The sequence below is a fragment of the Athene noctua genome, chromosome 26 (assembly GCF_965140245.1).
Source record: "Athene noctua chromosome 26, bAthNoc1.hap1.1, whole genome shotgun sequence".
Classification (NCBI taxonomy): Eukaryota; Metazoa; Chordata; class Aves; order Strigiformes; family Strigidae; genus Athene; species Athene noctua.
The window spans coordinates 3,586,335-3,610,972 of NC_134062.1; the positions used below are offsets into that span (position 1 = coordinate 3,586,335).

The 24,638-nt window shown below is 47.1% G+C and overlaps 1 protein-coding gene across 3 annotated transcripts in view; it reads left to right on the forward strand.

Moving 5' to 3' along the window:
- GRIK4 (glutamate ionotropic receptor kainate type subunit 4) overlaps positions 1-24,638 on the forward strand; it is a 209,835-nt gene that overhangs the window by 110,422 nt on the left and 74,775 nt on the right. For all 3 annotated transcript variants that reach the window (XM_074927244.1, XM_074927245.1, XM_074927246.1), the window contains exon 3: positions 20,099-20,263. In XM_074927244.1, the coding sequence (XP_074783345.1) occupies positions 20,099-20,263 (165 nt within the window). The remainder of the gene's footprint in view (positions 1-20,098; positions 20,264-24,638) is intronic.

Genomic DNA, 24,638 nt, shown 5'->3' on the forward strand with positions numbered 1-24,638 from the left:
AAATGAAATTGCTAGCATCGCTTCTGCTTGGTGGGGAAACTATTTCCGACCCTGGTAATAGAGGAAGGGGTCGTGCTCTTATCTCCGGAGGGTCTGAGGTGGGGGCACAGAATTAGCAGCAGCCACAAAAATAAAGAGAGGAGAAGAAAGGATGACTAAACAAGGCCAAGGAAAGCCTCCAAAGGTGCTTGTATATTGGCTGTGTTCAGGCTGTGCTCCATCCCCTGGGGTTTTCCGAACAGCTGGAACAGCTGGACGCACACCCAGCCTGGCTGTAGGATCATCACCAGGAAGACTGTCGAGGAAGCCCCCCTTGCCCTGCCAAAGGCTCTGCGTGGCCGATGGATTAGCTGCACCAAGGGATAAACCTCCTGGAAAGCCTTCCAGAAGAGCAGCTGATGCTCCTGTCGGCCGGCGTAAGCTGACAGGCTGTTAATAGAGGGGGTGTCCCTGCCAGTCCCCTGATAGTGAGTCGCTGTGCTTCAGCTGCCGGAGAAGGGCCAGGGTGCAGAGGAAGGAGATGAAATCCCAAACAGGCTGTGAGCCCTCCAGCCTCTCTGCGGGAGAGCGGTGGGTTTTGCTGGCATCCCCCACAAACAGACCACCTGGGGGCCCTGGCAAATCTGTGCCAGAGCTGTGGAAATCTCAGACTTTGTCTCCTGGGGTGGAAAGAATTAAGAACATCAGGTTGAACGAGGGTTTTTTTTGGAAAGGAGAATCCTAAGAGTGAATGAGCTCAGAAACTTAAAGGCAGGGAGGGATTCAAGTTTCTATTGCTGTTGATTAACTTGATGTGAAATACAAAGAGTGGGGATGGGAGGGAGTTCTGGAGTGATTTCAGGGTTGTCTCTAAAGAAAGCAGTAGCCTGAAGGCCACATGGAGAGATGAGCAAGCTCTGTGAGGTCTATGTAAGAGTAGAAAACCAGCAGCTTTCTGGCCAGCTCCTGAAAAAGCGCCTCGGGCAGCTGGTGCTACGTGAGAAAGGAAGAGCAAGGAAGGACCCTGAAGCTTGTGCTGGCTGCCCGCTGTCTTGGGGGTCACAAGATTGATGCTTCCAACCTTGGTGTTGCTCATCTTCTAAAAACTCTCATCCCTGGGCTTGTTGCCCAACTGTGCCCCCATCACATGGCTGTGCCCAGCCCACCGCAGGGAGCCTTGCTCCCAGGGAGAGCTGTGGGTGCCCACGGGCGTCCTGGTGTCGTGGAGAGTGGATAAACCCCTGGCAGTGCCTGGGAAGGTTGCTTTATTGGTGCAAACTATCAGACCACAGCCCTGGGAAATGTAGAAGAGCTTTATGTTTTTTCTGGAAAACTACGTTAATGTGACAGTTTTAAAGAAAATAAAGAAATAGGGCTGGAGGTGAGAAAAAGCACATATATATAATTTCTCAGTTACTGCTCCCATAGCTTTTTCAATTTGACTGTTTCCCCTCTGATGTGTGAAATCTGAATCTGAATCCAGGCTTTCTCTGCTCCCTCCCTGTTGACCTCGTCAGAAACACTGAATGCAAGAGAAAAAAAGAACAATAAATTGCTTTATGTAACTCCAGACAGGAAAGCCCGGCACTTACCCTCACAGGCAGTTTTTCCCATCTGTTACCTCGCTGTGCTGCCTTTGGGTTACCTCAGCAAGAAAACTTAACTGAGGCAATGTCATGTCAGGAGAGAATGATACATCCATTTTCACAGGCTCACTTCTGTAACCCGTTTCACTCTTAGCAGAATTACATCGGGCTTCGTGTCTTGCAAGATTTTCCCCGTCATCTTTCTAATAATAAGCTCCTTTCATAATATTTTTTCATTCATACACAGACAAATATTTTTGTGTTGGCACTTGTTTTGGTTTCAGTAGCTGTGTTGCGGTAACTGGCCTCTGTGTAACCGTGTGCATTTAATTCTCAGATGCATAATGAGGGAAAATTTCTCTGCCGATCTCAGGTTGGACTCGATAAAGTGTGCGAGAACAGAAGGATTATTCCCCTGCTTTTTCAGACAGGGAGATGACATGAGGAGACTAATGGGAGGTTTTCAACAGTAGTTAGAGACTTAACGGGCTGTGAGCGTTTCCTTCCCCTCATTCCAACCCGAGGTAGGGAGCTGATGTGCATTCAGAAGTTAAGGCTGAGCCTGTCCTGCCCACATTCTGCTCACCTGATGGCTGGGGCTGGACCTCTGTCGTTTTAAAGTGCATTTGTAATACAGGGAGCATGGTTAGTTACTGAGCTGCCTTAGTGGCTCCTGTTCAGGGGCTGCGTCATCTAGGGAAGAGGACAGGCAGCCAGGAGCTCAGCAGTCTGTCTCCTGCCTCATACCCTTAACAAATAACTAGGTTTTTTAAAACTAGTGAACTTGCCTGAAGAATGGATCAGCGATGGTGGTGGTGGTGTGTGGATGAAACCCTCCTGGCTCCTCAGTGCTTTCCAGCTCTCGAAGAGGAGCAGAAAACGAGAGGGTTTGGGGACAGGGTTTCCTCCATGCCTTGTCCCTGTCATCTTCTGAGAGCCCCAGGGCATCCCTTTGGGCCAGGGTTCCCTCCATGCCTTGCCCATGTCATCTCCTGAGAGCCCCAGGGCATCCCTTTGGGGCCAGGAGGGCAGCGAGTGTGGAGAGCTGGCCCTGTGGTGCAGAACCTCTCGTTGGTGTGTGGCACCACCCGGTCCAGCACCGCCCTGGGGCATCCTTCTGCGCCAAGGGGTTTCTTAAACTGCTTTTCAGTGAGAAGTCTGTTCCTGTCACTCTCATCCCTTTTCAGAGTCAATATTAATAAATGACAGTTGAGTGAGTGGGGGAGCTGTGTTTATCCCGTGGATGCCAGGCAGACAATGAACCTCGTCTTGCCCAGATGGCCCAGGCTCTCCTCCAAGCAGATAAACAGGGCTGGTGCCATTGAAACAGGCCCAAACACACAGAGTTACAGTGATAGTATGGTAATTACAGCGCCTCCAGTGACCATCTGGACACACAAACTGATTTTCTATTTGGATAATAAAACCTCTCCTATGTCTCCAGTATTAGCCGTGTATGGGGATGCTAATTGATTTAATTGAAGCTCTCAATGTTGAGCCGTGGGTATTGCCAACCTTTTCAGTCTAGGTACGTGGTGGATTTTAATGTGTCTGTGGCAAGGAAATCAGGGTGTGCGTGCTCTGCTCTTGAAGTAGTTGCAAAAGGAAGGTCCCATAAGCAGAAGGACAGAACTTTGATGCTCTTGGTAGGGCTGGAGCTTCATAAGGTTGTCGGTTGATTTTATACCAAAGTTGTTTGGTTTGTTTTCTTTATATGACCTTTTTCTAGTAAGCAAAGAAAAACAACAAAAAAGAAAAACCACAACCTTGTGGCAAAGTTTTCCACCTACAGAAATAACAGAAAGTGCTCTCTTGCGGAAGTTATATGGCCAGAACCAGTTGTATTAGAAACTATTCCTAGATGACCTCAGCCCGTTACTTAGCACCAGGTAATATTCCTGGTCATTAGCACACTTCATCGTGTTAAGGTTACACAGTAGTGTAACATCTGCAGTACGTGATCCCCAGGATAAGCGGTGTCCTTTACCTCTTCCCCTGTAGCTTTTTGCCATTCTTCTTGAGGGAAATATTCTGGATTTTTTAAAATTTTTTCCCTGTGCTTTCTCATGTTTAAAATAGGAGGGATGAAGTGGCTCATGTTGCCTTAATTTCCTGTTGATTTTGCTCTATCCAGATTCCTCATTAACTGTTTAATCAGGAACATGGGAAACACAGCCAAGTGTTTTTTTGTGAAAGGCACGTTGAATTTGGAGGGAGTAAAACAGCTCAGAGGAGGCACCTGCAAACAACCAAATTATTGGCCTGAAATATTTTTATCCCAGTAGGCAGCTGACTGGGAAGGGGGAGAAGGTCTTGGTTCTGCAGAAGCAGGGGTGGGACTTTGGCAAAAGGTAGGAAGGTGTTGTGGTTTAACCCCGGGCAGCAGCTAAGCACCACGTAGCCTCTCACTTGCTGCTCCCCCCTTCCCAGTGGGATGGGGAGGAGAATCTGGAAAAAAGTAGAACTCATGAGTCGACATAAGAATGGTTTAATAACTAAAATAAAAAATATAACAATAATAATAATAAATTATAACGATAATAATAATGAAAAAGAATATAATTAAAAAAATAAGATAAATAAACCCCAAGAAAATACAAGTAATGCACAATGCAATTGCTCACCACCCGCTGACTGATGCCCGAGCAGCAATCCACCCCCCAGGCAACTCCCTCTAGTTTCTGTACTGAGCATGACATCCCATAGTATGGAATAGCCCTTTGGCTAGTTCTGGTCAGTGCTCCTGGCCATGATCCCTCCCAGCTTCTTGTGCACCTGCTCACTGGCAGAGCCTGGGACCTGAAAAATCCGTAACTTAGGATAAGCGCTACTTGGCAACAACTAAACCATCAGTGTGTTATCAATGTTATTCTCACAGTAAATCCAAAGCATAGCACTGTACCAGCTACTAGGAAGAAAATTAACTCTATCACAGCTGAAACCAGGACAGAGAGTATAATTTCTTCTCACCTGGGAAACTGATGGCCTCCTTTGGGCCATCAGAACGGCAGGAGATGGGGGAAACCAAAGAATGAGGGGAGCATCGTTCCCGGGAGGTTTGGTGATGTTGGTGTGAGCAGGACCCAGGCTCGCTGGTACTGCTGGGGTCAGTCCCTGTGGGTCTGCGAGGAGCATTACAGCCCCCAGTGCCCTTGGGAAGAGTCGGGGCGAAGCAGGGGTAATCTGCCAGCAGCCCACGGGAACAACAATGGGGGTGACTGCTTAAACAGAGAACAGTTCTGGTACCCAGTGCTTTGCATCAGACCTCTGCAGAACTTGCTCCCATTAAGCCCTGTTTAAAGAGCTGCAGTGACACGCAGATGTCACACTGACCTCTCTGCGTGGGGGCTAAGGCAGCAGGAAGCTACGGGGCATTGTGGGGCACCCTGCTCCCTCCACACCCAATAACCCTCAAGATTGCTGAAAAACGGATCAACTGGTGGGTGTCTAGTCAGTATATCTCGGAGATCCCGGGCTTCGAGGGTCAAAAAGCAGTCACGGGTGGGTGTTCTCCAGCGTGCAAAATGTCCTCCGTTGCCACCAAAGGCAAATGCTGCAAGATGGGTGTTGTTTGTGTCGGGGCTCCCTGGGGAGGATCATGCGAAGAGCGATGGCAATCTGCTGGGGAGCCTCCGAGGAGGAGGCTCCTGTCAGCTGGCTCTCACAGGAGACTTCAGAAATAATCTTCACTGGTGTCAGTGCACATGTTAATTGGACTTGACAGATGATAATGAAGAAGAAGCTGTAACTGAGAAAGGGTAGAGGGAATGCCGGAACTCTTGGGAGACGAGGAGAAAACAGGAAAGTCCCAATGTCCAGAAGTTACATGAGGTAACTCAAAATATTAATCTTCGCTGCTTCCGAGGCCAGAGGTGGTAGACACAGGGGAAAATCAGTAACTCTAAGGTGGGTAGCCTGTGAAGGTTGTTTTCTTTGTCTCAAGTTCACATTCGTAGCTTGGTCTTGCTGTTAACCCATTTCCGAAATTTTTTTTTTTTTTTCCTGCTCTGTTGAGACTGTCATAGATAATGTACCTGCACGTTGTATGGGAACTGCTCGCCTGAGGGACTGACTTACCAATTATTCCTGGCAAGCAGGGATGGGAAAAGGGGGATGGCTTCGTGGGCACTGTGTCTTCAAGCACAGAGCTTGTAAGCAGAATACAACATCACTTCTGTGCCCAGGAGCCTCATGTCTATTGTGTAATTAGCCCTAATTATCTTAATTAGTCTGGAAAACTTTTTTTTTTTTTTTTTTGCCTTTGCTAGAAGGTCAGCGCATCCTCCCCTTGCTGGCCGGCCGTTCTGGCCTGGCACTCTTGGCAGCGTGAGCAGGACTCCGGCAATGCCGGCAGAGCGATGCGGGCTGGGGCGCTGCGGCATCGGAGGAGGGGGCTGCCAGCCCTGGCCCCCACGGGCAGGGCTGCCGCGGGGCTCTGGGGCTTGGAAGGTTCATGTTCACTTCCCTCTCCCAGGTGACAGGCAGGTCCTTCAGACCCTTGAGGCTTTTTAAGTGCGTGATTCCCATTATGATAAAACTCCAGCGGGGACTAACTCCTTGAAGCAGGTGGGATTTTACCCCCTCGGGGGCAGGGTTGGTGTCTAAATGCCACTGCAGAATTGGGCTGTTATCTGTTTTCTCCCTCTGCTCCCCATGAAACGAGGGTGACAGCACTTCTCCTCTCACTGCTGAGAAATGGCAGCAGAGGGGCTTGCCCAAAGCACTGCGCCGGGGGGGTTCAGGCTGTTTCAGAGGGTCCTGTGCAAACAGTTGATAGTTGCAGACTCAGTTGCCCCGTGTTTGCGTAATGAAACGAACAGCCTTGTTTATCATCATCAAATCGGTTAAAAGTGGCATCTGGCAGTTGCATTTGTAGTGTGCTCGGAAGAGGATGCTGCGTGCCAGAGGCAACATTTTCCCTGTGCTAAGAGCCTGCACGAGGACCCAGCTCTGTTGAGGTGACTGTCACTCTAGAATTAGTTTAGAATAACCTCTTCAGCAAAGTCATCCCGTGATCCTTATTGCAAGGTTTCAGGGAGGACAGAAATCCTCCCATCACAGCTCCTTCTGATGTGTGTTTCCTGATTGTGGGCTCTCATATTTTTCTTGTAATTACCAGGAAACTGCCTGAACAAGAGCTAAAATGCTTCTCCCTGACTGACAGGAGCGCAACACCCACTGATGAGTCAGGGAAGGAAGAGCTCCTACTTCAAGGTAGAGGGTATTGGGGGAAAAGGAGTGGAGAAGACAGGAAAGAATATCTGCCAGAGAGTTGTGGAATAAAAGACATTTGTTTAAAGACACGTTAAAAGATTAACAATGGGAGTTAAAGTACAAAAGCAACAGGGCTTAAGTGTGGTATTAATGGAACCCATTTTCTTTGCCATCTCCTGCAGGAACTCTTTGGAAGTACAGAAGGGGGAAAATCACTTTACGGTAATAACTGTTATTTATAAAAGAGAACAATATTGGATGTATCAAATTGTGAGGTTTCAAGATAATAACTGGACCCTCACAATCCTTGTTATCCATTTAAAAAGCAGTTTCTGTGATGGTGAATAGAAGAAGGAAATAGCCCCAATCCTGCAACTGATCATAAATGAGCTTTATTTTACTGTTATTATTGTTATTAGTCAGTTTCCAATCTGGTAAGATTATGTTGAGAAAAAGGGGAAAGACTGGAAGAGATAAAGAAGCTGATAATCATTCTTGAAGAATTTGTTGGGACCATTTCATGGGCTCATTAGTGGCTTAGGGCCTTGTCTTGGCTCTCTCCAGGGTTGAGGTCACCGAATCACAGAATGGTTTGGGTTGGAAGGGACCTTAAAGATCATCTAGTTCTTAAAGCTAGACCTTAAAGATCAGTCTAGCCACAGACAGGGCCACCTCCCACCAGCCCAGGTTGCCCAAAGCCCCGTCCAACCTGGCCTTGAACCCTGCCAGGGAGGGGGCAGCCACAGCTGCTCTGGGCAACCTGGGCCAGGGCCTCACCCCCCTCACAGGGAAGAATTTCTTCCCAATATCTCATCTAAATCTGCCCTCTCTCAGTTTAACTGTTACCTTTCATCCTATCCCCACACTCCCTGATGACGAGTCCCTCCCCCCTTTCCCCGCAGCCCCTTTCAGCCCTGGGGGGCCGCTCTAAGGTCTCCCCGGAGCCTTCTCTTCTCCAGCTGAACCCCCCAACTCTCTCAGCCTGTCCTCACATCTTCATGGCCTCCTCTGGACTCACTCTGACAGGTTCGTGTCCTTCTGATGTTGGTGCCCCCAAAGCAGGACCCGGCACTGCAGGGGGGTCTCACAAGAGCATCATTTACACCGGTGGAAGATGGTGACTGCAGCGTTGTTGCAAGTACAGAATTAATAGTGCAAGCCAAGAGGATATCCAACGATGGCTGTTACTCAGTGGCTGTCTCTCTCCTGATGTTAGCTGAGAGCACATCAAATAACCAAATCACACACATGCCCATCCCAGGATTTGCACGTGGCCTTTGGCAGGAGAAGCCACGTGTGCTGCACCCGTATGGTCACACAAGAGGGTGATGGGCCCTGTGCTACAGGAATTGTCCCGGCAGGTCACCGCAGGGCAAGAGGCCGTTTGGGTCTAGCTGAGGTGAGCAGGCTGTGGCTGTGCTCCACAGGCAGAAAGTGTTTTACACAAAGCATGAGCCCAGCTCTTTTGCAGGAATCGGGGCAGATTCATGAATGATTCATGAGGAGAGGTTGGAGGTAGCAGGGAAGGATGATAATAATATTTTCCATGTGGCCAAAATATAACAATAATTTGGCCAGCTCTAATTTTTAATAACCACTGGGTTTGTGAGCAGATGTGATAGATGAGCTTGAGCAGACCACAGCCTCCCAAGCTGGCTTTTCACTTCAGAGCAACTAGGCCACACTCGGAAATACTAGAGCTGTGTGAAACCTCTCAGGCTGCTGGGAGGAAGGAGCAGTTGAAAAAGAGAGGAGAAAGGGTCCTTCCAGTTTTCATACTAATTCTGATTAGAGTGTTAGACATGAGTCTCAATTCATCCCAGTTCAGAGCAGTACTTGAATGGAAGTTTTATCTTTAAACCTCAAGTCTCATGGAGTGAAGCCTTTCCTAAGGGTTTGTTTTTCCCTGTTAACTCTGCATGGATGGCATTAGCTCGAGCATGGAGACTCGGACTGATGCACGAAGTCAGGCTGATGGAGGGGAGGTCAGGGTATTTGATAGGAGTTTGCTGTCCCAGAGGTGCTGCTGGACATCTCTCAAGTGGGAAAAGAGCTGGATAGGGTGATAAAGCAGTCCTGCTTCTCCAGGCAAGTTCTCCTAGCTGGGATAATGGGAAAGAATTGGATCTACAAGGGCAGCTGACACAGCTCGCTGTCTTGAAGATGTTTTCAGTGTTTTGTTAAGATGCCTTTTACAGCCTTTGAGAACTCGGTGCCTGCGGCTAGCAACCCTAACTCTTCGTGTGACAGCAGCAAGAGCAAACCCCTAGTGGAGAAGCCTCGGACCACCCACTGGAATGCAATCTGGTCCCAGCCTTCTCGCAGCGGGAGGGTGCCTCAGCAAGATCCCCTGTCCTCCCACCCTCCCCTCCGGTGTGGGCTCGGGCTCGCGAGCGTCAGAATGTCTGTGGCTGGATTCAGGTCTTGCAGGTATCCTCATTAAGGTGGCTGAAAGTAGGAGGATTTAATGATCTGAACCATGACTTTTAATTAATCAGCATAAAAGTTGCTTATTTATAACATAAACCACAGCCTATGGATAACTCTGTTGTTTAATTAAGCTTATCACTGTGAACCTGATCCAGTTCCTTGCTGCAGTAATGTAACTAATGCACTATCTGTGAAGCATCGTAACGAACTACAGGGGATGTAATTCACTCGTCCTCTGCTTTACAAGCGTGGCTGGTTCTGGTACATCTTGTTTGTGACCCAGTGTTGGTACCGAATCTCCTCCGATCCCACCAACTCCTCCTGCGTGAGCGTACGGCTTCTTCCTTCCAGCATCTGCAAGTCTGGAATAGCTTTCCCTTTGGGTTTCTTTCACCTTGTTCACTAAGAATTTTTGTGTCTGATTTAATTTAGTCTAGGCAGCTTTATCCTTGCCTTTTGCTTTCGTTTCTTCCTCTTCACTTGCCCTTTCCTGTTTCTGTGTAGTGTGTTTAAAATTTTTCCACATTGCACAGATGTATGGGAATGTGTAATGAGCTCCCAAGCTGAAAGCAAAAGCCGTTTGCCTAAAAGTTGTTCTTTACCTGCATTGAAGAGCACTGTACTAGAAACCTCAGGGATTCTTTGGTAAAAGTTGGAATAGCTTTTAAGGATTTTGTGGTTATTTTCTGTTGTGCCAAGGATTCTCCAGGCAAGCTTTGTCACACCACATAGGAATGGTCTCCAGAGGATGCTAAGACAAATGGCCTTGAGCAGGGATGTTACTGTGCATCACTTCAGTCACTTGGGTCTCTGTAGTTCCCTTCTCTCCAAGTAATCTAACAACAAAGGAGGGCTGCTTTATTTTCCAACTGAGAGCATCCACATGAGAGTTTAATGTACTGCAACTGGTAGACAGAACCTTCAGATCTTAAGTAATTTCCACTTTCCTGAGTATCTGCATGTTCTTGACCGCTTCAAAATGGACATGGTAGCGTTTCTTTGCTTCATGAAGGTATCATGAGGACGAATATTTCAGAAGCTCCCAGGTTGTGTTAGAGACGGTGAACTTTGTGGGCAGAAGGGTCAGTGCTCAAGGCAGATGGGAGATCTCAGTGGTGTGGCTGAGCTGGTTAAGTCTCTTGGCTTGGGCACTGAAGTTCTGCTTATTTGGGGTTGAACAGGAGCCACTCTGCACACAAGCAAAGAAAGAAAAAGCAGTTCTTGTCAGGTAATGCATCATCATTTTCTTAGCAAACATGTCTACAAACTGGGATTAGATGAATTAGGAGTTTGCTGCTAAGATGGATGGGATGGAAAGGGAAGGAAAAGCATGTCAGAGTCCAGGGGAAAGAAAATTCCTGTTTTGTTTTCCTATCCAGAAGCCAGGGGAAGAAGTCATCAGGGAAAAAAACTGCAGTGAGCAGAGCATGCTAAAGAAGAAAGGCAGGAAGACATTAAAGTAACCTATTAAATTGCTGAAGGCTGAGTGGCAAAAAATAAATAAATAGAGGCTGTGTAGATTGATGGATATTGGATCTGAAGGGCCTCCACATCTGGTGTGGCAGCTCTTTAGCATCTCATTTCAGTGTGACTCAGCAGGAAAAGTTGTTTGTTCTAACAGCAAAGCAAAGAGATGAAAACAATCCCGAGGCACGTCAGTGAAGGGCTCGCGTGTCATTGTTTTATAATTGGATCAAACTCTTTCGTGCGGTTGAATACATCTGGTTCTGCTGCGATCGGGCGAGGTTTCCGATGTCACCTTTCCCCATCTTCTGCTCAGTTTCTCTGGGATCACCTCCTACTCTTGGACCTCACTCTCTTCCCTTGCACATCTGTGCACCAAAATCTGGGCAGTGCAGGGGTAGGGAGGTGGTGGTAGGTGGGCAGTGAGGATTCCTATGGAGCAGAGACTCTAAAGGCCACCTCGTTAGGGATAAATTATTACCTGGTTTAGGTGCTCTGAATTGCCCTCTGTAGGTCCTGACCCTGACTATAAAGGCTCCAAACACAGTTAGAATCTTCCATCCAGGCTGTGCTCAGCCTTGCAGCATTGACCCTGCTTTTTAATTATCTACATACGTGTTTCTTTTTAATATGCTGTTGCTTCCGGAGGTTCCCATCTCCCTAAAGCTCTCTTAAGAGTGCTCACTTGGATTTTGTGATGCACTTGGATGCCTGTAGATTGACGCACAAGTGTCAGGTTTCGGTGGCAGTAAGTAAAAGGGCTTAAGGTGCTAAACGAGGGGTTTTGAAGTCTCTTGGCATCTCAGTTTATTTGCTGTGTGGTCTTGCAAAACCTTGAGGAGTAGCTTTATCTGTTTGTGCCTCTCTTCTTTATCCATCATAAGAGAATGAAAGTCATTCCCCCTATCATTTGTCTGTCTCGTATCTTTAAAGGAATTGTCATATCTGGTATCTACATCCAGCACGACAGGTTCTTGTCCTTGGACCCATCTTTTAGAGATTTGTGATAGTAGCAATGGCTAATGATTTGTAACAAGAGTAGAACTGGTGCAAAATATCCGGAAGCTCTCCATATTAATGAAAGCAAAACCGTAGATCCTGTCACTACAGCAGTTTTTTTCCCCTTCTCACCTTGACACTGGGGATGCATCCAAGGCTATTTGCTATCTCTGTGTATGCAATTATTCAGCTGGCTGGGGGAAGCCTGGAACTGGGGCCTGGCACTTACCTACTCCATCATTTGGTCTAAACTGTGCATCCTCTGCAGTGCACTGGTGTTTGCCAACCGGGGAAGAATCCGCACGTGATGCCAAAGCCCCAGCATCCTTCAGAGAGGGAGAGGCTGAAAGAAGAGCAAATGCATTGTAAATACTAAGATCCCAGGGAGGATTAAGAGGAAAATGATCACTAAAGGCCCCACTTGCATAAATGAAAATCCACCGGCTTTAGATGCGTCCCAAATTCCTTTAATCCTGAAACATGCTGGAAGTCCAAGAAATTGTTCCCTCTGCAAAAGGCAAAGTGTCGGTTTTTGGAAATGTTTCTCTGCTTACATCACTGTCAATCAGGAGCCCCCAAAGTACTGCAGAGATTCGTGTGTGTGCCCAAATAACCTTGACTGCCGCTGAAATACAGCCACCTCTGGAGACGGAGCTCTGGGCTTTTGTGGTCGTCTGTCTTGTGGTGGGTGTGTGACCAGGACAGTGTCCTGTGTCGGCTCGGGCTCTGCAGAGGTTTCCTCTCCTGCCTCCCCATCCTGTGCCAGGCTCTTTCCCACACCGGTGGCTGCCGCCTGCTCTCAGATGCAGAGTCTCTCCGCTGCGTTGTTCATTGCCATCTCTCAAATCTATGATGGTAACTATAAATCCTAGCAGACTTTCCCCATTTGTTTTTTGGATTTTTTCTTTTTTCTTTTTTTTTTTTTTTTTTAAGCTTAGAATTTTACACATTGTTTCTTCCTTCCTCATTCTTTTTGCTTGCTTGGAAGCGGCACTTGGGGTTTGTGTGGTTATTTTTCTTGTATTTATACTCTCCACTGGCTTAATTAAGTTCTTGCTTGTTTCCTGGACTTGCCAAGTTTACTGGCCCCAAAAGGGCTTCCCAGTGCTCTCCTCCTAAAAGCCACAGCTGCTGTCAGTCACCTGAGACCATGAAAATGGGCAGAAAAACTTCCTTATGAAACTCAACTTGACATTATTGATACAAAAGACAGACAGAAAAATGATGTTCCCAACTTCGGTCAGTGTTTTTAGGCTGGTTTCCTAAGAAAGTGAGATTTAGGCACTTAGTCTGACCTTGTGTGGATATGTGTGTCTAGCCAGTAGTTTGAATTTTGTAGCAAACTGCACTCCCGTTTGACAGATAGGCTTTTCAGAGATGCAGAAAATGTGTGCTCAGGAGCGCTGTTGTGAACACCTCCTGCTGTGAGCAAAACTTCAGGGAAAGAAAAAGGCATCCCACCATACCACGTATGAGGTGCAGGAACAGGCTCTTGGTGGATGGACTTGCTTATTTTCCTGCTGGAAGATGTCTGACACCCCCAGGAGGCTCTTCCCTCCTGGTGCCCGTTTGCTTCCATGCACCTACGGTAGCCACATCCCTGGACAGCATCTATGGCTCTTGGGATGCCTCAAGTGAAAGGTGTCCCACCATGCCTTCCTGTAGTTCCTTTTTTAGCATTAGACCTTCACCTCCTTTCCTTTCTCTCTCCAAACCCTGCCCACATGAGATGGAAAACACTTCTTGTTGATTCTTCCAGCTGGAGGCCTCACGCATCCCTTTCTTTCAGAGCCATAACAATTTATTCCCTGCCTCAGCCTTGACCTTAACCTTCCTGAGGTGTAAAACAGTCATTCCTCTTTCTCCCTGCTTTTCTCTCCTCGATTTTGGGAAGTCTCTTGGCACCCTTTTCAGGGGATTAAGTAGGACTTATCTGGTTGCAAACACACTATTTGAATTCACAGATCAGGACTTTATCCATAGCTGCAGCATGCCTCGAGTCTGCGGCTGTGGAAACCCGTAGGAGTTTCCCTGTTGGCTTTCAAGGACCTTGGTTTGCTGCCCTGCTTTTGTACGAGAGGATGGCTTAAGATTACACGAGCCAGCTCTGGACAGGGCATTTCCATTTCAGACCCCTTTCTTATCTCTTTGTCCTCTTTTGCTTCTGTCTTCATGCTAAGGGTGTTTGCTGACTGCCTCACAGCGAGATTTGTATTCAGAAAAGCAGGTGATCTTTATTGGAAGAGCAGGACCTTGTCTCATTAGTGTGTTTTCCTCCCCGCACATGAAGCAAAGGAGTGAGAGGCGAGATGAGACCTGTCTTGCAGACGCCTGCTTTCAGAATGGCAGCTGAAGTGTGTTTTTTCCCCCCTCCCGCCCCTTTTTGGATACGAACAGCCATCTCTGCTTCGCGTAGGTGTGTGAGGAGGAGGCAGAGAGAAGTCTGACAGTGCTTTCACCTGCCTGGACTGGAGGGACAACGTTTTTGCTGGGGCACAAAGATGAACTGCCCCCGCTGAGGCTTTGCATCCCAGCACTGTGACAGGTCCAGCGAGACTGACAGGCTCGGGGAGGTCAGCACAGAAGTGTGACAGCATTCTCTAACTGGAAACTCCCGGTCGCAGAGAATGTTATTCTGATTTTATATACACAAAGTCATTATTAAAGAAGAGAAAAGAGAGGTGGTGTTTTAAGCGGTAGAAGCTAAAGCCCTTAGCCATTTTTATCATGTCTCCCCTTCCCTCTCTCTCCTGAATTCGCTCTCTCTGGATAGCAGAAATGAGAGGGAAGCTCCATTTAAATGCAGATTTCAAATGTTGGCCAAGAGCAATAAATAGCCCTCTGCTACGCTGATCAGACAAACATTATCAACTCTCTTTGTGAAGGAGAGTTTATGTTTTTAGATTTTCTTTTTCCTTGATGAGACCCTCTTTCCTCTCAAAGTAATAGCATTTTGACGACTTTTTATTTTAAAGCAGCACTTCAGAGATTATAATGGAAACACAATCCCACCTGTTTCTCCACTGGAGCTATACTTGACAGCCCTGTAATGAGGAAGTCTGCAAATTTTGTATATTTTACTGTATTGACAGCCTGAAGGGTTGATACCATATTCAGCAGAGGGGAAATGTGCGAAATGAGGCAATCCTGCAATCGTTTTTAGGCACCTGACCCTCAAATGCATCTGCAGTTTCGTGGGTTTGGAGCTAGTCTGGGGTTAATGCAGCCAGGAGCAGCTGCAGGTGGGTCTCTGATGATAAGGTCGGGGAGATGTGGGGGTCTGGGGTGATTCCTTCCACATCCCAGGGCGTCTCCTGAGGCTGGTGTCACCCAGCAGGGCGTTGGTGCTTTGAAGGACAGTCTGTTTTTCCGGCATGTCTGTGCTCTGAAGCGTTCCCGGGTTTGAGGCTAGGGAGCGATCAGCTCCAGTGGTGGCTGTGGGATCCTCGAGGTGTCTAAGCCTGGCTGATCTGAGGTTATAGTCCTTAATTTGAGAGTCCATTTATAACGGGAACATAGAGGATTTGAGGACTGTGTTTACAGTATAAATCAGAGGAGGTTGTAGGTGTGATCTTAACCTGTCAGAGGAGACAGCTGAGAAATATTGCAGATGGCTTTATATTTTTTTAACTTGGAGGGACAGGTTATGAACGGTGAAATATGTTTACTAAGCTACTGCCTTGCTAAATCTACATATTCAAGAGATGACTTGAGATGGCAGTTGTGTTTCTGAGTATGGCTTTACATCTCAGCGGTAAGAAAAGCACCTGAGAAAATGCGGCAATACTTAATAAAGTTAACAGGGAAAGGTCAGCTGAACACTGTTTGTCGTAGCAGTGTATAAACCTCCCGGTAACATCTGTTCCCTGTTATGGTTATAAAAATGCTATTTCGTTAGATCTTGGTTGGATCATGAATTAAGTAGTGATATGTAGTAAAACTTGCAATCGTATTAGGCTTGTCAGAGTGCATATGTTGTGAATCTGGCTGGTGGCGGGTAGCACTCTGGGGAGCCACATGGCTTGGGGGAATGGGAGAACGGAGGCTTTCTGCTTTTTTAGCACTGGTTGAAACCCAACTGAGGGTGGAAAGGATTAAATTTCAGTGTTGTCTGTAAACTGACTGGTGCTCGTAATAGGATGAATTGCTGCGTCTCAGCCCAGCTCCAGGAAGACAGCTGTCCCCACCACTGAAAGCGCACAAGGTGACAGCACTGCCTGTCCCCCTCCCTGTTTGCTGTTTTGGCAAAAAGGAGCAGGACTGAATTGTTCGGGGTGAGAAATGAATGTCCTTCCTCCTCCTGGAGAAGTTTCTCCAGGGTAGGAGGAGGAAAGGTGGAAGAGTTTGAGCATCTGCCTTTCACACTGCTCTGCTTGAGTGGAGGGAGCACGCTGCGGGCAGATGCCATCGCCCCAGCTGTCCCTCTCGTGGGGTGGCCATGTGCTGTGTGCCCGGGGCTGATGGAGCTTTGGGAGCTGCATCTCCAGGGAGCTCCTTGTGCAGCTCCTGGTGGGATGAGGCACTCGATGGGGCTCGGTAGGACAGGGCTTAGGCCAGGTGTGAGCTCGTGCGCACACACACACACACACATGTGTCCCATCAGAGAACCCATTCCTGCCTCCCCGTCCCCCACCTGCCCGCCTCTGAGGGCTGGAAAATCGCTGAGGTGAGGACCAGCTGTAGGAAAGTTATTGAAACCTGTTTTTCCCAGAGGGCACCATCACGTCCTCTTGCATTTCTTTGACTACCAATAGTACCTTTTTTTTGGTTCTTGCTGTTAAACCACTAATTTTGAGTGTTCCGCCTGAAATTTGTGTTGGACGGAAATTTGCAGTTGAAGCCACTTGTTGCTTGAATCTTCAGCAACTGTAACCCAGCTATTTTCAATGCGTATCCAAAGTGATAAACTCTTCTGGTTTGTAGCCTCTTGGGTTTGTGGGTTTTGTGTTAAAGGTAAGGAAAACCTGGGCACGTTGAATACGAAAAGAATGATTAGTGTATAACGGATGTTTATCCGTCAGGATTGGAACATCCCATGGGAAATAATGTTTCCAGCCAGTTCTTCCTGAGAAAAGCTCCGTCTCTGCCAGTCCTTCCTTATTTCACTTGAAGTTGTTCCACTCTCAGTCCCCGTGAAATCTGAAGCAGCCCTGAATCGGCATCACAGACCCAGGTGCTCCTGAGTCCCTCTGAAATATTTTTCTCATCATTCATAGAGAAGGCAGTCTAGATTGGAGACATTTATTATGATGGGGAAGATAGAAGTGATTTTTGAGGCCAACAAAGTTCAAAGACTTTGCTGTAAGTTTTCAGGATTAAAGATTTACTCGATGCATCTTCCCATATTTAATAGACAGGAATAGATGAAAGGGAATTTCTATAAAGATTTTCGTTCATACTTAATGATGCTGCTATTAGATGAGCTTTGGCACTGTGTCCCAAGACATGAAGTTTTAAAACCAACCTTTTTTAAACATTAAATGACCTTTTTGATCCACTAGCTTTAATAAATAAAGATTAGTTCAGCTTCATTACTGAGTCTGTTCTGGGGGTTGGTTTAATATTTGGTAAAAGTAACTAGTCTCCCAAAATACAAGTGAACAGATTTTGCTGGTTTGCTATCACAAGGCCCCGCAGGGAGATAGGAAGCAGTAATGTAGTTGGATTAGTGGCTGGGCTCTAGGAATTTGGGATCCAGGCTGTCCAGCTGCATTCCATTCTTTTCCCAAACCTGCCATGTGCTGTGAGCACCTTCCTCTTTTTCGTGTATTTGCTCCCAAGGTGGGCTGCAAAGTTCAAATTCAGAGCTGAGTAGAGAGGAGGGTTTGTTGGTTTGTTGTTTTTTTTTTTTTTTTTTTTTGCTTCAGCTGTAGGGAAGCTTTCAAGATTTCCGAACCTAAAAATGGAAAATCCCATCCTGAATAGAGAAAACAAATAATCTTTGTGCAAACATTTGTGCCGAGGTGGCCCAAGGAAATTATTTTAAATGCTTTGGTTTCAACTCTTTTATTTTTAAAATGTATTTAACTATACATGAGTGGGAGTGAATTTTGTTTGAAAACTGACAATTGAAGAATATACTTGAAAATGTTGTCCAATTTAGCGATTTTGGAGCTTTAAATTAGAAAATAATGAATCTAAGAGTGCTGACATACACTCCTCACCACTGATCTTTAATTTTGCTATGTCAGCGCGTGGAATGTAAGCAGCATTTTGTGATGTTCATCAGATTCAGTACGTTGTTTTACCTTTTCTGGTAACAGGGCCATTGTGAAAAATTTACACAGACAGTTTTGTCTGTGAGGACTTTCTTTGCTGTCTGCTGCTGCTTTCCTAGAGGAGCGGGGAGTTGAGCAAGCTGCTGTTGGAACACTTCAGTCTCCCAGCTTCTTTGTAATTAAGAGCAGTCACCAGCCATGTTGAGGTCTTAAAAAACCTGTGATCCATGCTCCTGGCCTTAGAGGAAAGCAAAACCTTTTTTCTTGCATAATGAGATTAAGATTAATTGCCCTAGCTTTGCAGGTAATGATGGTGCTTGTGCGTTAGCAGAGCAGAGGAGATGGTGTCACCTGAAGGACGGGGAACGTTCGCCCAGACATCTGTGCGTATCGTACAAGAAGTATTGCTGTGTGTTTCTTTATCAGTGCTGAGTTCAGTTGGGAAAAAGTAGGAAGAGCAGGAGTTCTTGAGTTACCCACTCAAGATACAAAGTCGGGATACAAAATAAATCAGGCCAACGTGGGCCACCTTTGCTGCGCCGGTGGATTTGGTATCTCGTACCCTTCCACAGCTGTTGTTAGGGCAGGACAGGGAAGCAGAAGTGCTCTGCAGTTTTGTCAGGAGAGAAGAGATCCCACTGGGATAGCAAGGCTGAGGAAAGAGCCCTGAAATGCGTTGCAAGTTGGTTGTTGAAATGGGGTTGTACTTTGAGTGTCGGGGTTGGTTCAAAGCGAGTCTCAGGGACATAAAAGCCAAAGTAAAAGGATCCTGAACCTGAGACAGGTTTCTTCATTGGGCTGGGCTGTCGGAGGCTCTGTGTGTTGGTGGCGATGACGAGTGATCAGTGCCCACCAGGGCAGCGGTGAGGACCTTCGAGGCACAAACCAGCCCTCTGAAGAACGTGTTCTCGGTTCCACCTACAGCACATCACCGTGCTTCTCTGACAGTGGTCCCAGTTAGCTGTGTCTTCAAAATACGTGTATGCTTGGACTCTGCCCCCAGCCCTTGCTCTTAGGAGGGCAGGATACCTCGCATTTATAGCCAGTGTGCTTTACTTCAGCTGCCAGATGATTTACGTGTTTCACTCTAGTTTTCCCTATCTAAAAATAAAAAACCCAAACCCCAGACCAAACCTGCTGCAGAACAATGACACATTTCAAAGCTTCAACAAGGCGCCTAGCTGCTATAGTTAGTTCCCTATTTCCCTGACACACAAAGCAGCAGAGCCCCACTAATCCTTGTTTTGATAACCTGTGTGAGGCCTGATTCAGCGCTGAGCTGTGACTCCGTCTACACCCTATAAGTTCTGAATGGCATTGCTCCCTTCGGAGTGATTTTGGGGAATGGAAGATAAACAATGGTGCCTTTCTAATATACACAACAAAAAAACAATGTGCTCTTCCCCAGGTACAGCTGAATAGCTGCATTCTGGGAGGAGACCTCTTATTAGCATGGATAAACACACTGGGGTGCAGAAGTTGTGTCAGCTCATAATGAAACGCTATGATTAATGCTTGACTCCAATTTCTTTTTGCCTTCCGTCGAGAAAATAAAAATAATACCCCGCACTATCTCCCTCTGCCTAACACAGATTTGAGTGGGCAGGCACAGGAGCTGAGTTCAAGAGTCAAGTGCTTTCTGTTTGAAAAATATTTGTCCCTTCCCACCCACGGCTGCCCACGTGCTTCCTGAAATATTCCAACTACCAGCACCGTGCCCAGTGCTTTCTCAAACAAGCCAACCAAGGCTATCTGGGGATGTCCTTCCTTTGTTGGGATGTGACGCACCGCCCAGGTCGCGGCTGCTTGGGGCTGCCCAGCTGGACGTCCCTCTCTGGGAGCGCCAGGGCGAGCACCCGTGCTGCGGTGGGTGCTGGGTGGGTGCCAGGACCCTGGCAGCGTAGGTGGCCGTGTCGTGCTGCAGCACGCCGGCAGGTAACACAGCCGCTGCTGCAGAGATGTGGCCTCCCACGTGTCTGGCGAGACCCGGGAGGTGGGTGCAGCGGCGGGAAAGGCCGTGCGCGGGAGGGAGGATGCGCTAACAATAGCGGCAGCAGGAGCAGAAGCACCAGCGCGGCGGCTGCTTGCGTGGCGCTGGAGATAGCCCGAAGGGGTGCTGGGAGAGGGAGGGGGGGGGACGGGGAGGTGCGTGGAGCTGAGCTGGGTCCCTGCCAAGCCTAACCGCTGCCAACGCCTTTGCTCCCGCAGCTGCCATCCTGGATGACCCCATGGAGTGCAGCAGAGGGGAGAGGCTCTCCATCACCCTGGCCAAGAACCGCATCAACCGTGCGCCCGAGCGGGTCGGGAAAGCCAAAGTGGAAGTGGACATTTTTGAGCTGCTGCGAGACAGCGAGTATGAGACGGCAGAAACCAGTAAGTACCCCTCCATGTAGCTGGTCCTTCCCCAGTTCTCTCTGCTGGCTCGCGGGAGGTGTCTAGCATGCCGCCGTGCTGCAGAGGATAATTGTGTGATAGTCAAGGGGGGTACACAGGGTAAAAAACACCTCTCTGCTCTTCTATCAACACGTGCTAGCATGGAAGTGGGTCTCTGCAAAGCCCCAGGCCTGCTCAGATGCAGTCAGGCTCGGTGCAGGCATTTGGTATGGTCTGGAAGGGCGTTTGGAAGGGCCTGGGTGCATCCACCGTGGGGACACAGCGGAGAGGTTCGGCTCGGGCGGTGAGGGCTGAGACCAGTTTTCATCTGAGGGTTTAGCGTGGTGTTGTGAGGTGAGCTCTGGCGTGGACTCAGAGGATCTGGGTGCCCAATAAGCTTTGCCACCGTTCAGCTCAGCAGCTTGGGACAAATGATTTTCTTTAATCTGCGCATCAATAAACAGATGTAATGATACAGGAGGTGATGCTCCTTTGTAAAGTACTTAATGGTGTGCAAATAAGAGACTCCGGGCAAGTTCAGTGCAGTTGAGTTACACGGAACGCTGTGTGTCAGCAAACAGGATAGCTCTTCCAGTGCTTTAGATTGGCAGTGGATTTGTTTACACAAAGCCGCGTTTTCAAGTGATGTTTGAAATGATGTGGATTAAAAAGAGATAAATTTGAAAGAGCAGTATACTTCCCACATTGCTTTAAACTCCCTTAATGCATACAGGTCTCTACTATAGTTGTTTTTCTAGATGTCCAACGTGTCATCTCTGCGCTGATGAATAAAAGAGAGATTGATGGTCAGTGTCCCGCAGACCTCTCAGGAGCCTGAGTAAAAGAAACCAACAGGATCTATAATAGCTTTTTCCTGTAAGAGGGGAAAATCCTTTGGAATAGGATAGCTTCCCTTTGGAATCATTTTTAAGACAAACTTTAGAGTTCAAGGGAGGACCGTGATTTTTATTTTTTTTTTTTATTACAAGTTGGCTTGAAAAAGCTGGAGATATGACTTTAAATAATAGGGATTTTAGGTTTGTCCCCCAGTGGTTCTCTGTTCCAAGCCTGTGTAATCTGCAGGGTATCCCCAAAAGCGGTGGTAGGATGTTGTGGTCCAGAGCGGGCTGGTTTCTCAGACAGCTTTGGTGTTTGTTCTGCGCAGCACAGAGCAGCCCTGTGCCTGGCAGCCCCACGGAGCCGCTCAGGAGCAGGGCTCTGGGTAGCAGGCAGAAGGGGCTCAGTAGGCCTGCGAGATCAGCAGATCGCTCCTTCATTTCCTGAATTAGCGTTTGCATTATTTATGGAAGCGTTCAGTTAATAAAGTGCATTTCAGCAAGTACCTGTGTGTCTATTTATAGAGCCTGTCACCCATGAGGCAGTCTAGATTAAGATCATCACGTGCAGCATCACAGGGACTGTTTAAAACAGCAGTTCACCTTTTTTGGATCCCTCATGTCTTTTAACTTCTTCTTGGTCTCTCGCATCTGTTCCGGGTTGTGGCATCCTGCTTTACCCTCCTTGGGCACAGCAGCAGGGCAAATCCAGTCTCACCGCCCAGGCCACGCAGAAGGGAACTGCCTGAGTTTCCCAGTTTGCCCCTGAAAGTATCCCAAATGTCCCAGCAAGCCTCCGAAGAAATGAGAAAATTGCCCGCTTACCTAAGGCTTCTTGTGTCTTTGAAAGAACCAGCAGCATTTTTCGTTCCATTCTTTTCCCTTTCTCCTGATCTTCTGTATGTAGCGGCGTGTCTGTTACTTAACTTTGCTCGGGAAACGGGCTCGACTGACAAGTGACCCCAGAGCTGCGGTAAAGATCGCGAGCGAGATTTCTTTCTCGCTTGCACCTCTGTAACAGTGCCGGGAAATTATTCCGTTGGAGCGATTTTCAAGCAGAAGAATGCTAATTTGCTGAGAATGAGGTATCATGCGAGAAATTGTTGATTTCAGCAAACACGGTGTTTGGGGAGAACATGGAAATGGGATAAGAGAGGAAGAGGCAATCTTCCATTTCGAATTTTCACCTCAGGGTGGTTTTCTTTGTTTTCTTTACTTTGACCTATGGAATGTAAAAAGTAGAAATTGGAGCAAGCTGATTTGATTTGGGGGAAGTGGGTATTCACATAATTTTGCAATATGTTACCTGCCTTTTCTTCAGAGTGAAATATGTCTTGAAGCATCTCTTATAAAAGGAAAAAATCTGGATTCTGCATGGATCCACTATTAATGTCACTGAAGTTATTCTTGATTTATACCGGTAGCAGAGGAGAATCAGATCCTTTAGCTTAAATTTCAAGGCTTTTATGGCGTTTCAGATGTCTGACTTCTCAGCTTTAATACGCCACTGATATTTGTTATCACACGTAATATTAATAAAAGCAGTTTAGATGTTTTAACCTATGACTGCAAAGCTGTTATACGTCTGTTTAATACTGTTCTCAAATTTCATGCCCTTTGAATCGCCCTTAAATATCACAGCTAGCACGCTTAGCTGTCTGATCTAGGAATGCTGTGATAACATCCCATCAGTGATATTCTGTGTACAATTAGTGCTTCAAGAGAAGAAAGTCTTCTTGAGAGTTTTTATTTTAGAGTTCAGCTGGTTTTCTTTCTTTTTTCCTCCTGACTGACTCAGGCATCTTACAGTTAGGGGGCCACAAACTCACAATTGCCATAGCAGGTAAAATATGAGTCAGTCTTAATCACATCCGTGCATAGTTTGCTATTTCAGCTTTAATATATGAATGAAGACAAACGTTGACTTTTCCTATATGCAACATCTGTGAAATCCGGTGTTTTGAAATGAGCTTGCAGTGAAAGGTTTTGGATAGAGCTTTTTTTTTTTTTTTTTTTTTTTTCCACCCCTCTGTTATAAGTTAAAGCCTGTTCTCTCTTTGTGTTTGATGTTTCAGCTCGCTTTATGGAGATCCAAAATGACTTGTTTAGTCATGCCTTTATCTAAAACACCTTATTCCTTTTGATGTCCAGGGAAGGACAGATTTTCTACTTGTCACCCTGTCCCCTATTGCCTCATCAGTCTTTTAAGCATCTTTTTGTTGTTAATCCAAACATCTCAGGGCAGATCAGCAGTCGGAGTGATCGAGCAGCTGAAGGATTTTTTTTTTAATTTTTATTTATTCGCACCAATATTTCCAAGTGTCTGATTCATCCGTTCAGTGACATCACCTCAAATGTGCTATTAACTGTCCCACCATTTCTGTGATCCTGTTGAATTTCACATTTAAACGGGTTCCTGTTAAGAAGCAGAAAGGATGCTGCAGGGAGCCGCCTCGGAGCCACGGTGCAGGATGCACTCTCCATCACGCCATCTCTTTATGCGCTTGGTGTTTTCTGCATGAGAATCTTGTCCTGACCAGTCCCTGTCATTCAAGATCTTCTGATATGTTTTCCAATCATGGAAATGTGGAGGTAATTGCATACCTTCCCTGCTCATTTATTTTCAATTAGAGGCAGGAATCTTCTTTGCCTGCCGTTTGAAAGCCTGGTATCGGGTATCTGTATGCAGTGAAAGAGATGCTGTGTTCTGCACCGTGGGTGGATGCTCTCACCCCAGAGCTTTCAGCCGTGCTTTGAGCCGGGAGAGTTCATGGAAATGCTTGCCAAGTGCCGTGAGCTCTAGGAGGTGAAAGGCACTACCTGACCGTGACTAAGTGGATGTACATAGTCTATAACGCGAGAGGTGCTCATCTGTTGTTGTGCTTTTTCGTGTTCAAAAATAAGCACCTATTTCCATCCTCCTTTAAAACATACCTCGCTGCTTCCTGAGCGTCCAGACCTGTATGAATTCCCACGTATGCTGGTGGGAGCTGTTGAACACAGCCCTCTCTGGCTCACGTGGCAGGACAGGCTGCCTGGTCTGAAAGGAGGGTCACCGTTTTACATTGCACGTTGAAAACACACCTGAGCTTGCGTGAGGGCCACCTCCCTACTCCGGGGTGTAGCCTGTGCTGGGAGGGGGACAGGAGACTCTGGCCCCACTCCTGCTTCTGGGCAAAGCCCGTAACTGTGCAGAAGGAGGAACTGTGATGGGACACCTGAGCTGTGCAAGCAGTGCAGAGAGGTCCACGCAGAAGTAGAAAGGCAGCAATCATCAGTTCACACCTTCGAGGACCTGCCCCCGAGTGATGGCAGGGAGGGATCCTGTCCTGCCTAAACCAGTGCACGTCTCAGCAGAGAAGGGTTTACCTGAGGATGTTTTGTTTCCAAGGTTTTATAAAATTTATTTTTTAAATTTTATTTATTTATTTTGAGAGTGTTGTTAAGAGACCTGTTTGTTAAACCTCTTTCTGTTTTTTTCTGTCCCACTGTCCTTCAAGAATGTTAACTTAAAACAGCTCAGTGCAGGCAGCCAATAA